Source organism: Salvia hispanica, chromosome 2 (genome assembly GCF_023119035.1).
Source record: "Salvia hispanica cultivar TCC Black 2014 chromosome 2, UniMelb_Shisp_WGS_1.0, whole genome shotgun sequence".
Lineage (NCBI taxonomy): Eukaryota > Viridiplantae > Streptophyta > Magnoliopsida > Lamiales > Lamiaceae > Salvia > Salvia hispanica.
The window spans coordinates 11,311,893-11,328,871 of NC_062966.1; the positions used below are offsets into that span (position 1 = coordinate 11,311,893).

The 16,979-nt window shown below is 36.2% G+C and overlaps 2 protein-coding genes across 2 annotated transcripts; one reads left to right on the plus strand and one right to left on the minus strand.

Moving 5' to 3' along the window:
• Positions 1-5,033: 5,033 nt before the first annotated feature.
• LOC125207463 (remorin-like) lies at positions 5,034-6,991 on the plus strand. The gene is made up of 5 exons (XM_048106824.1): positions 5,034-5,298; positions 5,867-5,917; positions 6,171-6,258; positions 6,425-6,506; positions 6,602-6,991. Exons 1-5 carry the CDS (start codon positions 5,166-5,168, stop codon positions 6,800-6,802), a joined length of 555 nt encoding a protein of 184 aa, XP_047962781.1. The 5' UTR covers positions 5,034-5,165; the 3' UTR covers positions 6,803-6,991.
• On the minus strand, positions 6,956-9,285 carry LOC125207462 (transcription factor MYB17-like). Its single transcript, XM_048106823.1, has 3 exons — positions 8,073-9,285; positions 7,853-7,982; positions 6,956-7,782 (listed from the first exon to the last, which is right to left on the minus strand). The coding sequence occupies exons 1-3, from the start codon at positions 8,203-8,205 to the stop codon at positions 7,173-7,175; spliced, it is 873 nt and encodes a 290-aa protein (XP_047962780.1). The 5' UTR covers positions 8,206-9,285; the 3' UTR covers positions 6,956-7,172.
• Positions 9,286-16,979: the final 7,694 nt, after the last annotated feature.

A 16,979-nucleotide genomic window follows, 5' to 3' on the forward strand; every position in this document is an offset into this window, starting at 1 on the left:
AGAACTAATTTAACCCAAAAAAATTAATCTTCTCCCAAATCTGTCCCTAGCCATTTCATCGTTCATTTCTTCCCCATTTTCTCTTAAACCCAAATACATTATACTCCAACTCAACAAGCAACTTCATCAACATAATTGTCTTCTTCAGCTTCAACATCCGTCAACGGGAACGGAGAATCGGTGATCCGTAGCTGCCTCACCAGCGGGCTCGCCCCGAACCCGGGAAGCGCAGGCGACGCCACCGCGCTGCTGAATATCTCGACGGCGGCAGCCATCGCGTCTCTGTCAAACGCCGCGTGAGAGGTCTTGCGCTTGGTGAGGTGGAAGGGGAGGCGGAATCTGTGGTGGTGGTGGTGGAACATGAGATTATGTATGGCGGCTTTGCTGGCGATTTTGCTGCGCTTCATCATCACAGTCTGCACGGCGGCGAGCTTACGTTCTAATCCATCGAGGAGAGTTGATCGGCAGCGCCGTCGGAGAGAGCTTTCTCGGAAATTAGGGCTAGAAGAAATGGGGATTTTAGAATTGGGGTTTTTTTTTCATAAATTAGGGCTACAAATCGGATGAAAGAGGAGGGTATTTTAGTCATTTTATATTTTATCTGGATATGGATATGGATATGGATATGGGCCTGATAAATCAACACACCTGTTTTGGGCTGATAACATAGATAAGAAAATGAACTAATTTTTTCCGCGCCGTGACGGGCCTAGGTCTTAATCATGGGCCATATAAATAGTTTATCTTAACCTACCAAACAGTAGATTAATCAAGATAAAATAAGATAACTTATCTAATCAAGGTTTATCTAAGCTACCAAACACCCTTAGTATTTTCTTTCTGTTTTTCATAATGATAACTCCGTTTATAAAAATAGCTTCATGTTTTTATTTTGTTCGTTTACCAAAATTATAAAGTTATTCGTAACAAAACACAAGTATATTAAATATATAGGTCTCACTTTTATTCAAAACTTGATTCATTTTTTTCTTTTTTTTTTCATACTTTAACAATAATTGTTTGTAGGAGTAAGAGATAATTTGAAACTTCAAAAACCTTTGAACAGAAAAGAAAACAGTACGCCCGGCTCTTTAATTTCGGCGTAATAGTTGGACTTGGATCATCGGAACCACACATGGGATACTGATATAGCTAGGCCCCACTCAATCATCTTGAATTAACAAATTTCATAGAGAAATTAAAATAACGTGGAAAAGAATAGTGTATATCGACAAAATTAAGAGGGCCCCTACCGACAATAATTTATTCAATACGACCAAGAATTGCTGGCAGCAGAAAATCATTTACAAATATTTTCCAAAACTTGTGTATTCTCATATTAATAACGAGCATCGGATCCTCTATTTATAACTAATTTATTTTATTTGTCTCGTTAATAATGTTTTTTTTTTCATATTCCTTACGAAATTAGACCCATTGTCCTAGAGGGAACACTTGCCTCCCTCCTACTTTTTGGTTAAAGCATTTCTTTACATTTTTTACTTATACTTTTAATTGAATTCTAAGTAAGTTATCATTTAGTTTAGACATGCTCTTCTTAATTTCAGCGTTCAATTTTATCTTAGATGTTTAGTATTTTCTTTATGGGCAAATAAACATAATTTAAAGGTTGCATTATGGTGGATTCGAATCCGTGACTTTTACTCCAACATCAACCACTCTACCACTTGGGTCAGCAATTGTTGTAGTACAAATTTCTTTATTTGAGCGACATTTTTTTAAAAGGGATCAATAATGGTTCTCTATCTACCCTTGTGATGACTCGAACTCTCGACCTATTAGTTGGAGTGGAGGCGTCTTACCAACAGAAGTGTGCTTGGTTTGAGCGACAATTATTATCAAACCAGAGAACGAACCAATAAATATTTTACTGAACCTCTTATGGTTCTCTAGGAATTATACATCAGACCACTGAAACGTGGCTCATCGGACCACCAAGGCTCTTATGTCTCTCGGTTAATCCATTATCAGTAGTAGTGTTGTTTATGCACACACCCGATCAACACTCTAAGGGGGTATCTTCCCTCATATTGGATTTAGTATGAACCACGATTCCTTCTAGGTCTATTGAATTGATTTTGCTCTGGTTCGGGTGATTTAGGTTGTTCAATACAAGTATAATGTTTGATTATATTACTCGTCCATCCCACTCTAGGAGTCCTATTTGATCCCGGCACAAGTTTAAAGAAAAGAAAGTTTGAAGAAAAAAATAGTGAAATATGGGTCTGACTTTTATATATTAGTTTTATACTCCCTCCGTCCTAGATAATTTGAGACACTTTGACTCAGTACGAGTTTTAAGAAATGTAATGGAAAGTGAGTTGAAAAAGTTGGTGGGATGTGGGTCCTACTTTTAAAGTATTAGTTTTATAATAAAATGTGAGTAGAAATGAGTTAGTGGAATATGGGGTCCACTACAAAAAAATGGTAAAAGTGAAGTGGGACAAATTATGTGGGACGACCCGAAATGGGATACAGGGTCGAATTATCTGGGACGGGGGGAGTACTCAATAAAATGTGAGTTGAATGGGTAGTGGAATGTGGGGCATATTATCATTTCTTAAATATTCTAATTGAGACTTCTAAAATGGAACGGTATAAAATGGAAAGTCGGGATTGCTAAAGTGAGACGGAGTGAGTATGTTTTTATCAAAATAAGTTATTCATATCACACCCATAAATATAATTGCCGACGCCCTGAAACTAAACCCAAAAATCTTACTAGTACGTGGCTGTTGTGATGGGAAATTGGACATGTAGAGTATGTTTTTATCAAATTAACGTATTCATATCACAACCATAAAGATAATTGCCGACGTCCTAAAACTAGGTAAGAGTTCAACCAAAAAATCTCAATTGTTGGTACGTGGCTGCAGTGATGGAAGTTTGGACTTTAGTGAAAAAGAATTAATTCGTCAAAAATCAAAATATCGTGTCACGCACTTGAGTTGAAAGCTCAAGTCATGGGATTCTATTATTCATCAACATGTCACATTCGACAATAAATAATACTACAATCTTCTTTCGATCTCCAATTTTCTAAAGCATCAATGATCATAAATATTGGCCCAATTTATATTGTAAAATAAAACAATATGAATATTTGAGTGAAAACATATAGTCGAATGACAATGAAGTATTGCATATTGCACATGCCGCGTAGGGGTCTTTTTTGAAGAATCAAGTGAAAAATATAAACCAATGTGCATATTCTGTTAAATTTTTTCATTAATACTCTTACTGTATTCACGTTATTCTTATGCGTTAAAACTTAAAAGCAAACATTACTCTAACAATTTTGAATTATTTTTCGTTACAACACTAACAATTTTTTCAACATTTTGTCGTAAAATAATCTAATTGTGATGGCCCATATGGGACACGATGTTACGCTTATTTTGTATTCACTGTATTGTTTTTTTGGCTGAATTAGTGAATTTCCTATTAATTCGTTAAAAATAATAAATATAAAAAGGAAACAAAGGAATTAAGTCATTATATAAAAAAACAACTCACCTAAATTAAGATGCTAGAAGGATCTATTCTCTGGGGTCGTCCTGAACTGAAAGATGGCAGTGCCATTTGTTTAAATTTGGGTACATTGAAAGTAACCGTAGTTATCACTTATCACTTATCTGCGATGTTACGTGTTTTCTATCCTATCGGATTAGTTTAATTTAATGCAATCACACTATATAAATTGGGCAGGTGGTTAAACGCAATCTCTAATTAATGGAGACTATTCTTTAGATCTATATGTAGAATTGGATACCAATTTTAAGTTTCATTTCAAATCAAATCTACAGTTTTAAAACTCACATTTTCATTACATGCAATGTTATTATTATTAGTATTTTTTTTATTATAGTTATATATGGCAAAATGAATCGATTTAATTATTAATAACATATAGACTACATTTGTTTGCTGAGATAAATAGACTACAAAACTAGTACTCTGTTCTGTTCGATAGTATTAGAGTTATTTTGCCATCTTGGTATGTTGCATAGTAATGAAGTCATTTCTTTTTTTTTTAAGTAAAAGTCAACACATTTCTTTTTCACTTACTTTTTTCTCTCTTTAAATTTCTCATCTCTACTTTCTCATCTCTCATACTCTCTCCGTTGGCTTATAGTTGAGTCATTTTTTCATTTCGTGAAGTTTGCTCATAGTTGAGTCATTTTCATATATAGTACTCCCTCCGTCCCATAAAAGTTGAGTCGTATTCTTTTTTAGTCTATCCCAACAAAGTTGAGTCATTTCCTTTTCTAACAAAAGACAAAACATCTAATCACTCTTACTTTATTCAACTCTCTCTTATCTTTCTTACTTTTTTTCATTTCTCCTATTTATTTAATATAAATTCTTAATCTCCGTGCCCAAAAGTTTTATATCAACTTTTATGGGACGGAGGGAGTAACTTTTTTTCTCTCTTAATTTACTCTCTCTTACTTTATTATCTCTACATTATTCACTTTCTACTTTATTCTCTCTACCTTTTTCTCTCTCTTACTTTTTTATCTATTTATTTAACACACTCAACATTCATTTCTTAAACCCCGTGCCGAAAAGTTTCGCCTCAACTATGAGGGAACGGAGAGAGTAGTACTTTATTACTCCATCCGTCCACGAAAAATAGGGCACATTCAAAAAAGGAAAGTTGTCAACAACTTTTTCCTTCTCTCTTACTAATAATATGGACCCCACATTTCACTAACACAACTTCGCTCTTACTTTTTCCCCTGCTATCTTATTTTATTAATTCTAAATTAAAACTCGTGTTATTGACAAAGTGCCCTATTTGTTGTGGACTGAAAGAGTATTTTTTATTTAATACTATATTACTCACCTTTTCTTTAATCTCAACGCCGAAAAAGAAGGTATGTTGTTCATTTCTTTGTTTTGGGATATAACATCGCACCCACACAGACTTCATCCGCACCCTATATCTAGCCGATCGTAATTGTTTCAACGGTCCAGAAAAAGCGTTTTCCTACTACCATGAGGCACAGTGCAGAGTATCGCAACTCTTAGCATACGCAGTTTGCGTTGTCGTTTTAAATCCCCCACAAAATACAGTCATATATCATCGAATTCTCTTCAACGCCAACCGTTTCTACTTGTTTCTCTGTTATTGGAGAAGAATGGCTGCAGCGGCGGAGGAAGTCGTTCCAAAGAAAGCTGAAGCGGAGGAGGCACCACCAGCTGTGGCCGTGACGGAGAAGTCCAACGAGCCTGCTGTCCCGCCACCTCTCGACGACTCCAAAGCTCTTGCAAGTAAATCCTTTCTTCAATTCTCTCACTCTCACTTAAGCTACAGCTCATCTATTCAAGACTCTGTTGTGAACAAAGTCATTATCCCTGCTTTTGTTTCAATATTTTTGTTAAAGAAGATGCTAAAGATTGAATTTTGGTTGCTGGGAATTCATCACTTGTTGCTGTAATTGAGCTGAACTAATTCACACTAGCTATATTAATTACTGGCTAGCTACATTGAATAAATTGATCACTTCTTAGAATGATTCATCAACCTTTTTATTCAAATCTGCGATGAACTGGGATATTTTCTAATGTGTATGATACTTGTGACAATTCTTTTTCAATATGTTATTGAAGGTTTTCTATGTTAATATTGATGAAATGTTTATCTTGATAGTATATAGTAAACAGATTATCTGGTGATGATTAATTGGTTGCTTCTCCTTGCATATCAAGATTGAACAATACACACACATAATTACAAGTCATGGCTCATAAAAAACATTCGATGATGTCAAAACAAGAGCCATTAGCTCTGTAAGTTCTGATTGAAATTGAAGTGTGCGACTGTTTTTGTGTGCTGCAGAGATCCCTGAACCCGTTGTCAAGAGCAGCTCGAAAGGGTCCCTCGATAGAGGTGAGTTTCTTGCTCGAATTGATACTTCTATAGAAGGGTGATTCGGTTTAGATGCAGTAAAACTTGTGTTTAGTCTTAGAATTTGGATTTTGCTCTCTGTACTAGTAGCAGGAGTTGATTATATCAGAAAATGAAAATGAAAATGAAAATGAAATGTGGATAAGCAGATATGTTTTGTAGGGAATGGGATTGAAATTTGAAATGATTGGAGCAAATTAATTTATGAAGAAGTTGGACTGTCTGAATTTTGTAGATGTTGCTCTTGCAAAGCTCGAAGATGAGAAGAGGTTGTCATATATCAAGGCATGGGAAGAAAGTGAAAAAACCAAAGTCGAAAACAAGTAGGGCTTATCTACATCTCTTCTCTTTTCTCTTCTTCCAACATGTTCTTGTATGAATCCGGTTCATCCTTACCATGCTTTTCGCCTCAACGATGGCACGTTGAAGTTCATAGCAATTTCTCACTATAATCGAGAGTGGTAGTAATTCTTTCCTATGATGAGGCAGGGCACAGAAGAAGCTCTCAGACGTTGCATCGTGGGAGAACACAAAGAAGGCCGCCCTTGAGAGTGAGCTGAAGAGCATTGAGGTAATACCCACATTCTTAAACTGATGAAGCTTCATTATGATTACAAGTTATTTACAAAACCGAGCAATGAGACAAACCACATATACTTGTCAAAGGAAAAAATTGAGAAGAAGAAGGGAGAATACGCGGAGAAGATCAAGAACAAGGTGGGACTAGTACACAAGCAAGCAGAGGAGAAGAAGGCCATGGTTGAATCCAAACGCGGAGAGGAACTGCTCAAAACTGAGGAGACAGCTGAAAAACTCCGTGCAACGAAGCAAGCTCCACCAAAGGCTTGTGGATGCCTCGGAGGCTAAAACACTAGTGAATCTATCACCTATCTCCACCAACAAAATGGTTGAATATTGAAGCTTAGTTTTTAAATTTTTCTTATGTATAGATAGTGTCTTCTGTTGTGTGATTCTACTACTATGTTATGCCATATATTTGTATTGTAAACAAGAAGACAATGATCTTGAATAAATCCACTGCAAATTGTTCGAATCTTCCTACATTCTCCTATTACATCTGGCGTTTCACTATCACATGTATTGCAACACAAAATGTTAAAAAGTTGATGCAGGAAATGAAAGTGGGAATAGCTCAGATTTGTGCAACTTCTTCCATTGCAAAGCTACCAAAGTTTGCAGCTCAAAAACACACAAAACAGAGCTTCCAATTTTGTAACTAGACAAAGCCATGTTGAGGGGAGGAATGGAACAAACTATCAGTATTAAAATCTGGATACAAGTTGTAGCAATCAGCATCTCCCAAGAAGCTCATATCATTGTTGCATGGAAAATCCAGCAGCAGCTGCAGTGTAGATTCAGAGGAGTCTTCCACATCAGATTTGATCCTCTTGCAGTCCCTCGAACCGCTGTGTTTACTGCTTGGATCCTCCACCAACGGGCGTGCAACCTTGAGCTCGACTTCAGTGGTCGTGCCTGATATCGAGCAGCACTTGTTGGAAGCAGAGGAGGATGGGCTCGAGGATTGATTATTCTTGATCTTGAACTTCCGGAAGGTCTCTCCAACCTCGGAGTTCCAGAGGCGGAGGAAGTGGTCACCTCCCCCGTGCGACTCCCTGGAGAGACGGGCCTCGGCTTCAACCCTGGCCCCCTCCCACTGCGCCATGTGGCGCGTGGAAGGCAAGCCTCCCCCGTCCAACGACGGGGAGGGCTCGTGGGTCTGAGGGTCGATGCCCATGAGCATTAGCCGCTTCTTGAGATGCGTGTTCCATAGGTTCTTGATCTCGTTGTCTGTTCTGCCCGGGAGCTGGGAGGCGATGGCGGCCCATCTGAAGCCGTAGATTTTGAAACATTTATCAACAAGATCAAGGGTTGAGATTTGGTGAGATTGAGGTGTACCTGTTGCCGAGAATGGCGTGGAGCTGGATGACGAGCTTCTCGTCCTCGGGGGTGAAGGGCCCCCGTTTTATGTCTGGACGAAGGTAGTTCGTCCAGCGCAGCCGACAGCTCTTCCCGCAGCGGAGAAGACCTGTGCAATATAGCATATAGAGAGTTAAGTTGTGTTGAAGTTGAATGAGATCAAGTCATTCAGTAATTGAAAAGAGAAGAGGAAATAAACCTGCAAGCTTGGGGAGGGATCTCCAGCTGCCATGGCCATGCTTGTCAATGTACTCCACCAACTTGTCATCTTCCTCAGGAGTCCAAGGCCCCTTCTTCAGCCCCTTCTTCTCACAGCATGGCGCTCTCCCCATCACCACCAAACCACACACTCTAAACACAACCAAATGCACACAAAAACACACACAAGTGTCTCTCTCTCACTTTCTCTCAAGAAAAGGTGAGTGTGAAATGAAACAGAAAAGAAGGAGAGTGGAGTTTGAGAGATGAGAGCGCCGGAAACGGCATTGAATGCTTGGACTTAGGGTGGTATCATAGAAATGCAGCAGCAGATAGATACACATACACTATATCTGGAGAGACTTCTCTTCTTTGTTAATCTATAAATGGTGCAAGATTGTTCAACAACATGGACGAGGATATTGAATGATTGATTTCAATGGAATAAAGCAATTCTTTTTATTTATTGCTCTGTCTTGACCTCCCTTCATTTATTTCTGACACCACTACTATTTCATTTCATACACATTATTATATATATGTGCATAGACTTAGACAGAGCCTTCACACATAGAAATATGGATATATATGTGGCGGATCAATCAAGTCAGTAGCATAACATGAGTAGTAACACTAATTAATTACATACATAGAACTGAGATGGTGTATGTATGATCATCACACTTATTTATATTTAATCTTTTAATGCCCACAACAATAAATGGAGAAACAATGATTTAGGTGTGCTACTATAACAAGGAAAAAGTTAAAGGAAATGATACTATTAGACTTTTGGCGTTGAATGTTTGGTATATACTATAGTAAAATAAGTGGAAATTGAACTTTGAAGATTTGTGGCAACAGTTGCTACTGTTTTTCCAGTGTGTGTGTGTGTGTAGAGAGAGCATGCCATGAGGTGAGGAGTAAATGCAAGATAACACAGGAAATGGGATGAGAGAGAGAGAGCAGTGAAGAGCAAAGCATTTAATAGGGTTTTCTTCAATGGTGAAAGGACATACTTTGCATTGAATGAAAAATCCCATTCTCTCTCTCATTCCACCAAGCACATGACTGCACATTTTGAAGAGAGAGTAAGCATTGATGGGTGGGACAGAGATTCATGCAGGAGGACAGGGGTTACAAGCTGTGGGAAAAATATCAATTAAGAGGGATCCATATTTTCTTGTGAAACCTCATAAATTATCAAAAAAATCTTGTCTGGCTCAGAGCCTCAATTTCAAGTTTGAAACTTTGAAACTCTATTGCAATTACTGATTTTGCAACATTTGCTTGTTATGGACTGGATGGAGAAACTAGAAAGGAAGAAGAAAAATAAGCATTGAAGAAATGGAGATAGATATTGTTGAAAGAATAAAGATTTAGACAAGATTGTCGTGTCTTGGAATATGTGAGGTCGATTCTATTCACGCACATGCATGTTTTCTGCCATGTATATTACTCTATCCTATTCCGTGCAAATACTGCCTCCGCTCAAAATCATGAAAACAGAAATTTCTATTTTTCCATCAAATTAAATGATCCTAGAATTAATTGCTACTATTGTTTTTTAATTTCGAATACATTCAATTAAATTTTCTTGAAACAAATTAAGGGAAAATGGGTGTGTTTATGTGGAACTTAACAGAGTATTCAGCATATGGAGTTACTATATACTACTTGCGTTATAAGAGCATCCGCAATGGTTAATAGGCCAGCCATAGGCCAGCCATTCTCTCCCCTGCCACGTCAGCAACACTCAAAAAACCACCTGCCACATCAGATTTAGGCCAGCCATAGCCAGCCGCAATAAAAATAATTCAAAATACACTACATTTACGGAATTAAAATACGGAATTAAATTTACGACACATATACGGGAAAATTCATTAAATGCATTTAAAAAAGTTACATAGATTAAAAAAAAATTTACAAAAATAATAAAGAAAAAAAACTATCGCCGAGTCCTCCGTGCCCACAACTCTTCAATTATATCCTTTTGGAGTTGAATATGAGCTTCAACTTGGCGCATGTTGGCAAATTCCTTGAGGCGGCCGGCTTCATCGAGAGGTACCCCTGGCGTACACTAGGGGTGGCCGTTCCGTGGCTTGGACCGGCTTCATCGTCACCGACCCAACTAGTCGGTTGTACGCTTTCGTCTTCGACAATCATGTTGTGCATGATAATGCGGGCGTACATTATTTCGGAAACGCATCCGACATCCCACAAACGCGTGGGACCCTTAATTGCCGCCCATCGAGACCGGAGCACACCAAATGCGCGCTCCACGTCCTTGCGCGCCGACTCCTGTCGTTGCGCAAAGTAGGCCTTCTTCTTTCATCGCTTGTTTGTCGGATCGTCTTCACAAAGACCGGCCACCGAGGGTATATCCCATCCGCCAAGTAGTAGCCCATATCATGCCGGTTGCCGTTGGCAACAAAAGAGACGGCTGGACCGACGCCCTGGCACTTCTCGTTGAAGAGGGGAGACGAGTTCAGGACGTTGAGGTCGTGATGCTCTAATAAAATTAATTTCCAATCCATAATGTAGAATTTTCAATATTGTATATATACTAAGATTATCAACATAAAGACATGACTTTAAATATCAACATAAAGACATAACTTAAAATAGAACATGTTAATTTAAATATCAATTATCAACAGTCTTATGTTGAGGGTAGTGATAAAATACAAACTCGTATATTGTACAAACTCCAAACTTTTCAATATAGTATCAACATAATGCCAACACTGTGTAAAATTTCAAGATTTTGATGTCAACACAATTTCACAACATCAACCGTTGACATTGTGTTGACATTTTTTGTTGCTATTATTTCATCATCTGTTGCTATTTTCTAACAGTCCAAATTATAGTTTGAAGTTTGTACAATATCTTGAGTTTGCATTTGATCACATTACCTTGTGTTAATATATCTTATATTTTCTTGTTTGATAATATAGACATACAAAACTGAAAATATACTGTGTTCCGAGCATTTGATCACATCCATATTAACGATAAAGTACGATAAAGTATAAATGAGTGAACTACAAATTTAGGACTTATACTTTTTCTCATGTATATTTGTTATACTTTCAAATATCATTTCCGGCCTATATACTATACTTAATGCATGTTTCAAGTTCCTATTGATTTTTTCTCATTATTTTTTGACTAAAGCACCCTTAAATAGGTAAAGGCAATATTTGTACATTGAATATGCAATACAAATTGAATTTATCTCGACTAATTCTAATTTGCGTGCCTTAGAATGTTTGATATCAAGTAATGGTGCTTAAGCCGACTATCTAGTTCTTGTGGATACGATAATTTCACTTGCAGTAGTTTCTTGAGCTAAAAATAGTTTGAGTCACTAGTTTAACATGTTTTAAAGATGAATTAATTATCAATCGAATATAACACGACTTTCAATCTTTCATCTTCTCATATATGTATACGTCAGTTTTTTGAATACTTTTTTTTATCGTTATTGGTTTGTTTGGTTATGTTCTTTATTATTTCTATATGATTATTTTTTTTTATAATAAAGGTTCAATATGTATATTGTATTTTTAACTATCTCATTTAGTTACAAGTCATTTAAATAATTTAATTTTGAATTTTTAATACTAAAAAATTATCAAATCTCAATCAAAATTAAATTTAGCTAAGTCATTTTGATAATTAAGTTTATAATTTTATTTTTGATAAATATATTTAATATTTTTATAACTAAGAAACTTCCCTGTAAATCAAAAGATCATATGAATCCGAAATACAGCCCGCCAAAACTCATGATTGAGCAAAGGTCGCTAACCTGAGTTAGTTGACGTGGCGAGACCTAATTCGGTAACCACCCTCCCCGTCCTCTCCCGCATACTCATCAATCCGTCTCCGGTGCTGAGCTCCAACGCAAGCGTCAGATTTTGGTCGTAACATTTCAATAACAATATTGTTTACCAACTTTTATTTGTTTCAATTATTTTCAAATTCCCGAATTTGGTCATCTTCCCCTCCCCCAAATAGCTTTAGATCTTTTCTCCTTCTCTCCTGTCAATATTTGATTCCAAAATGTGAGATTTTTCTTGCACTGTTATGGATTTGAAAATCCTTGTTGGTAAAGTGCATATCAATTTGATCAATGTATTAGTTTCTTTATTCGAATTTGACTACTTATCTCATAGTGCTGCATGCTCTACATAATTCACAAGTTGCTGAAATAATTAGGACGTTTCTAGGAATGGTTTTATTTTGTTTACTCACCTCACCATCACATCAGTGAACCTGGAATTTCAGTTTTCAGTCACCTTGTTTCCTAGATTAGCAAGCTCTGTTTTATTATATGTTCATTACATATATTAGGACATGTATATGATTTATAAAATGCTTATTTTCACAGATGAAACATTTGAGATACGGATTTGGTAGAAATATGAATTATAATTCATATTCTTGTTTTGAAATTTATGTACGGAGTATGTTTTTTTATTTTTTTAATTTCTCTATGTCAGTGAGTGTTTTCTAAATCCTTTTGAGTGGCAGAGAAATAACTCAGCAAGGATAGCTTAAACATGGTTTGCTGCTTCTCAATAACTCGGCTTAGTTAGCTGCTCTTATTAATTCATCCGGCTTGGCATAATGTCAACTTGTCACCAGTGATGATAGCCCAACCGCAGCAGCAGGGTTTTGTTTCAAAAGATCTATCAAACATCTCAGAGCAGGCTCAGAGTTTTGATTTGATTGTTGCTCTGTGACTGCTCCCTTATTTCTATTTTTAATAAAGACTTCTTTTGGTTTTGGTGTTCTAGATTAGACTCCAGATAAATGTTTGTTACCTCTACCGTCAAATATTTCCATTGTATTGTTTTGAATATGCTCCTCTATCTTTTGGACCTGTATGTGATCACTCTTTACAAGTGTTTATTTGGACTGGTTATGTCATGATCTCCATAAACATGAGTCTAATTTCATTCTGATATTATTTTGTTATGGCAGGTTTCGAGGGTTTTTATGGGAAGCTGCTAGAATAGGTAGAATCTTACAAATGCTAACTTGTAATGCTAATTGTATAGGACTTGGTTATTTAGGGTGGAATAAGATATTTTGAAAATCATTTATCTGCGAATATATCTTCTGGAACAAGTCTTCCCAATATAAAAAGCACCGGGATTCAACAAGTTTTAAATCACAAATTTTTTTTCGTAAAAACCCAAGACCATGGATCTTTTGAGAATATTGCTTTATGAGGAATGTGACCATCTTTATGAGGACATATCTCATGTGAAGTGTGAAACTAATATGATAATCGATTAATTTTTTAAATATAAGGATCTTGTGGTTCCCTGTTCTATCATACTCTGTTGAACTAGATATTCTGTCATAACTTGAGATTTTAGTGATGCTTGTCAAATGTACTTGTAACTTGTGCTCCAACTTAGTGACAATTGACCTGCTTACAGGTGAGAGGCTCAGTCCTTGGGTGGCCGTGGGGAGCTTTGCAAGGGGGGTTTCAATAATTTTCTTCTGAACAGACATCTCAGTGTGTTAGACGTAAGCTTCATTATTACTGATTCTATCATGTAGCTGAGTGATTTGATATTCACTTTTGAGCCAATGGTTATTGATGGTGGTTTTTCTACTACTATGAGTTGAATCATGGCCGCTTAGTTGTATGATAACTATATGGAAGATGTTCGTACTTTTTCTGGTGTTTCTTTTAAAACCCAACTTTTCTAAGGTGTAGATGCTTTTTTATTAGAAGTCCACTTAGAAAAACAGTATCCAGCATGATGCACATTGTTTTGGGGGGAACATAATCGCGCTAGTTCAATGCTACAGCCTGAGTAGCATTGGTGTATATGGGCTTGGTGTTTTCACATTCTTGTCTAAGTTAATTTGTTAAGCATCAGCATAATCTTCATCCTCCTCTAATTCATAGGGCTTGCTGCCTAAGAAAGTGTACTAGTATTCGTATAATAGTACCCTGTGTTATGAGAACACTTACAGTCCCATTTTCTGGTTAGGAAAATGAGCCCCCGGGCAAGGGTGGACACTGTACAAGTTGATATATTTGGTTTGGTTCTAATATCTCCTTTACATTTTCTATAAAAGAATGAACACTCTATATTTGCAAGTATTCAAGGCTCAATACTCAATAGCAAATGTAAAATCAGCAGCTGTTTTAAAAGATTTATCTAACTGATATCAGTGCAGTAGGTAGTTTGAACGGACAGGCACACAATTAACAACATAAATAGTGATCTTATGCTTGAACCTTCTGAATACTAGGTTCCTCTCCTCTCCCCAGTGGACAACTGCAAGGACTATCTTCTTCATCGGCCCTTTCCCATTGTTTCTTTGTGCAACTTTTTCAGGTTCTTCTTTGCCGCGTTCAATTGCCGCTTCAGCGCTTTCTTCGACTTCAGATTGTGTACCCCAGCGAAGTGGATAACTCCTCAGGAACACCCTTCTCGTGTTGTAGTCTTCGTCCCTGAAACTTTTTGCTCTCAGTCCATCTTCTTCCATGCTGTTGATATCTTATTTTTACTTGCTCCTAGTACCAGCCTCCGATGCGTGAGTGAGTATGTGTTGTATTTATTCTGGGGTAGGGTCAAAAGATTACAAAATACGTATAGCAATCCCTTTCGAGATCCTATTGTGTTTTTATTTGTATACTGCATTTGTCGTTTCTTTTCTGCGCAGCAGAATCGATTTCAGGTGTGAATATTTTAGAAGGAGTATTTGCTTTGTGGCAGCGCATGACAGGCAAAGATGGTGCATTCTATACTGCTGCACTTCCTAGGTGATATATTAATCTTTGATGAGAGCCATTTCATGATTGTGCTTTTTTTGGAATCTCTGGGTCTGCCAATTTATTGATCTTGTTAGCTGTAAGTATTTTTTTATTATTTTCAAGGATATACCTCCTTTTCCTCTTTTTTATAATAAACCCTTGTGGCATTTTTCCTTCGTTATTGTCTTTCTTTATTGTTTTTTCTTCTATGTTTGCTAGTGTGTTTGACGTAGAAGGTGTTCAATGAATTTGGAACTATCACACTTGAGTGGCCGGAATTCTATTTTGGAAGCTTTTTACCATTGGCCTTTCGGATACTTTTTTAAAGTGTGAGAGACGTATAAACCTCACGTGTCTGGCTTATAGTATGAAAATGTATGTCTCTTATGCGTCTCTTCTATTGGACTCAATTCAAGTAAAAGACACATGAATCTCATAAATAGTTGTGAATGACGCATGAGGCTGATGCATTGTTCACATGTGTTTCATTAAAGTGAAAGACGCATGAGCTTCATGTGTCTCTCACAAACTTGGCTTTTGAAAAAGAGCTTCTCAAATCGGGAAGCTCAATGATAGATCTCTCCTGAATTAGAATTTTGCTAGTGTTAAAGATTATTCAAGAACTCAATTATCCAATTCGGGGAAAAAAACTCAATTATCTATAAGATTTTAAGTAAGGGCCGAACTAGACATATATTTTGATTGAATAAATAGACAAAATATGTGGCAGGATCATTTGGAAATTCAAGATGTAAAAAGATGTCCCTCTCAACGTGGCCTGCCCAACTTTACATGGTTGGTTACATTGATATTAGTGTCGTCAATGGCAGGTTGATTTGTCTTTGGGCAACCTCGATCTTCTTATAAGCAAATTATGAAATCTTGTTACAATTTTTTAATCAACGTTTCAAATACTAGTTCTAATTAAATGTAGTAATATTCCAAGATTAAAGAACATAATATACGTTTCTTTATAGAGCGACGGACGGGGCTCGAATCAATTGAAACTTTATTATGTACTGTAGTTCTTATACTACTACGCTACAGTCTACGTATGTATTGACTGCTTTATGCTATGGAGTACGGACCAAAGAAAGAATGCTAAGAAAATATATTTTGCGATCATCAAGGTAAGTAGGGTTTATATTTTACTACAAGCCTACTTCTAAGACGGTTGAGGAGGGTCAACCGCCACCTCATTATACATTTTAAAAAAATATTGATTGCAAGGATCAGTCTCTCTTCTTGATCTCGATCGGTTTGGATACAACCTCTAACTGCTTGGTTGGTCAACTTATTTAATGATTCAGCCAATGAGATTGTGCCAAATAGCACATTCTCATTGTTTGATAGTTTTCTTTTATAAAATTTATATATTTCAAATATAATACTATTAAAAATTTAAAAAATTATATCAAAATTCACAACTTTTCGTCCTTTAGGAATAGAGACTACATTTGCTATAGTTTTGCACAAAAAAAATTCACTTTTCTTCTTATATAATCCTTCTTTGGTAAAATAAAAATCTCATATTTTATCCTCTATAAATATTGTAATTTATGTTTTCTATTTGTTTGTTGTTATAATTTTTAGTTTGTCATTTATTGTTTTTTTTAATTATTGTGCAGTAATAAATATTTCATGTATAAAAATATTATTAAAAAATACTAATATAAAATAATATATAATGATGTGGTTGGGTGGTCATTAATAAACTATTAAAAAGAGTAGGCTTGAGTTGAATGAATATTGATGATATGGAAGATAATGTGGAGGACATAGAAATTAATTAAATATTAAAAAAGTGGATGATTGGGTTGGGTTGGATTGAGTTGGGTTGGGTGGTTGCCGTTAAACATGGTCTAATTGCAAATCAAACCGATAACTATTTTACAAGCCTCGTAAACTTTTTAGTAGCAATGTATTTAGATTAACGGAAATGCTTTATTAAGTTGTTATGAATCAAGATCAACTGAAGATGATGGGAATTTTTTTTAGGGTAGTGATTTAGAGACATAATGTCTCCAAGCCATAAGGGTATTATGTCACTTTGCCATAATCTAAATTATTATATGGACTATTATACCCTTATTTTAAATTAAATAATAATTA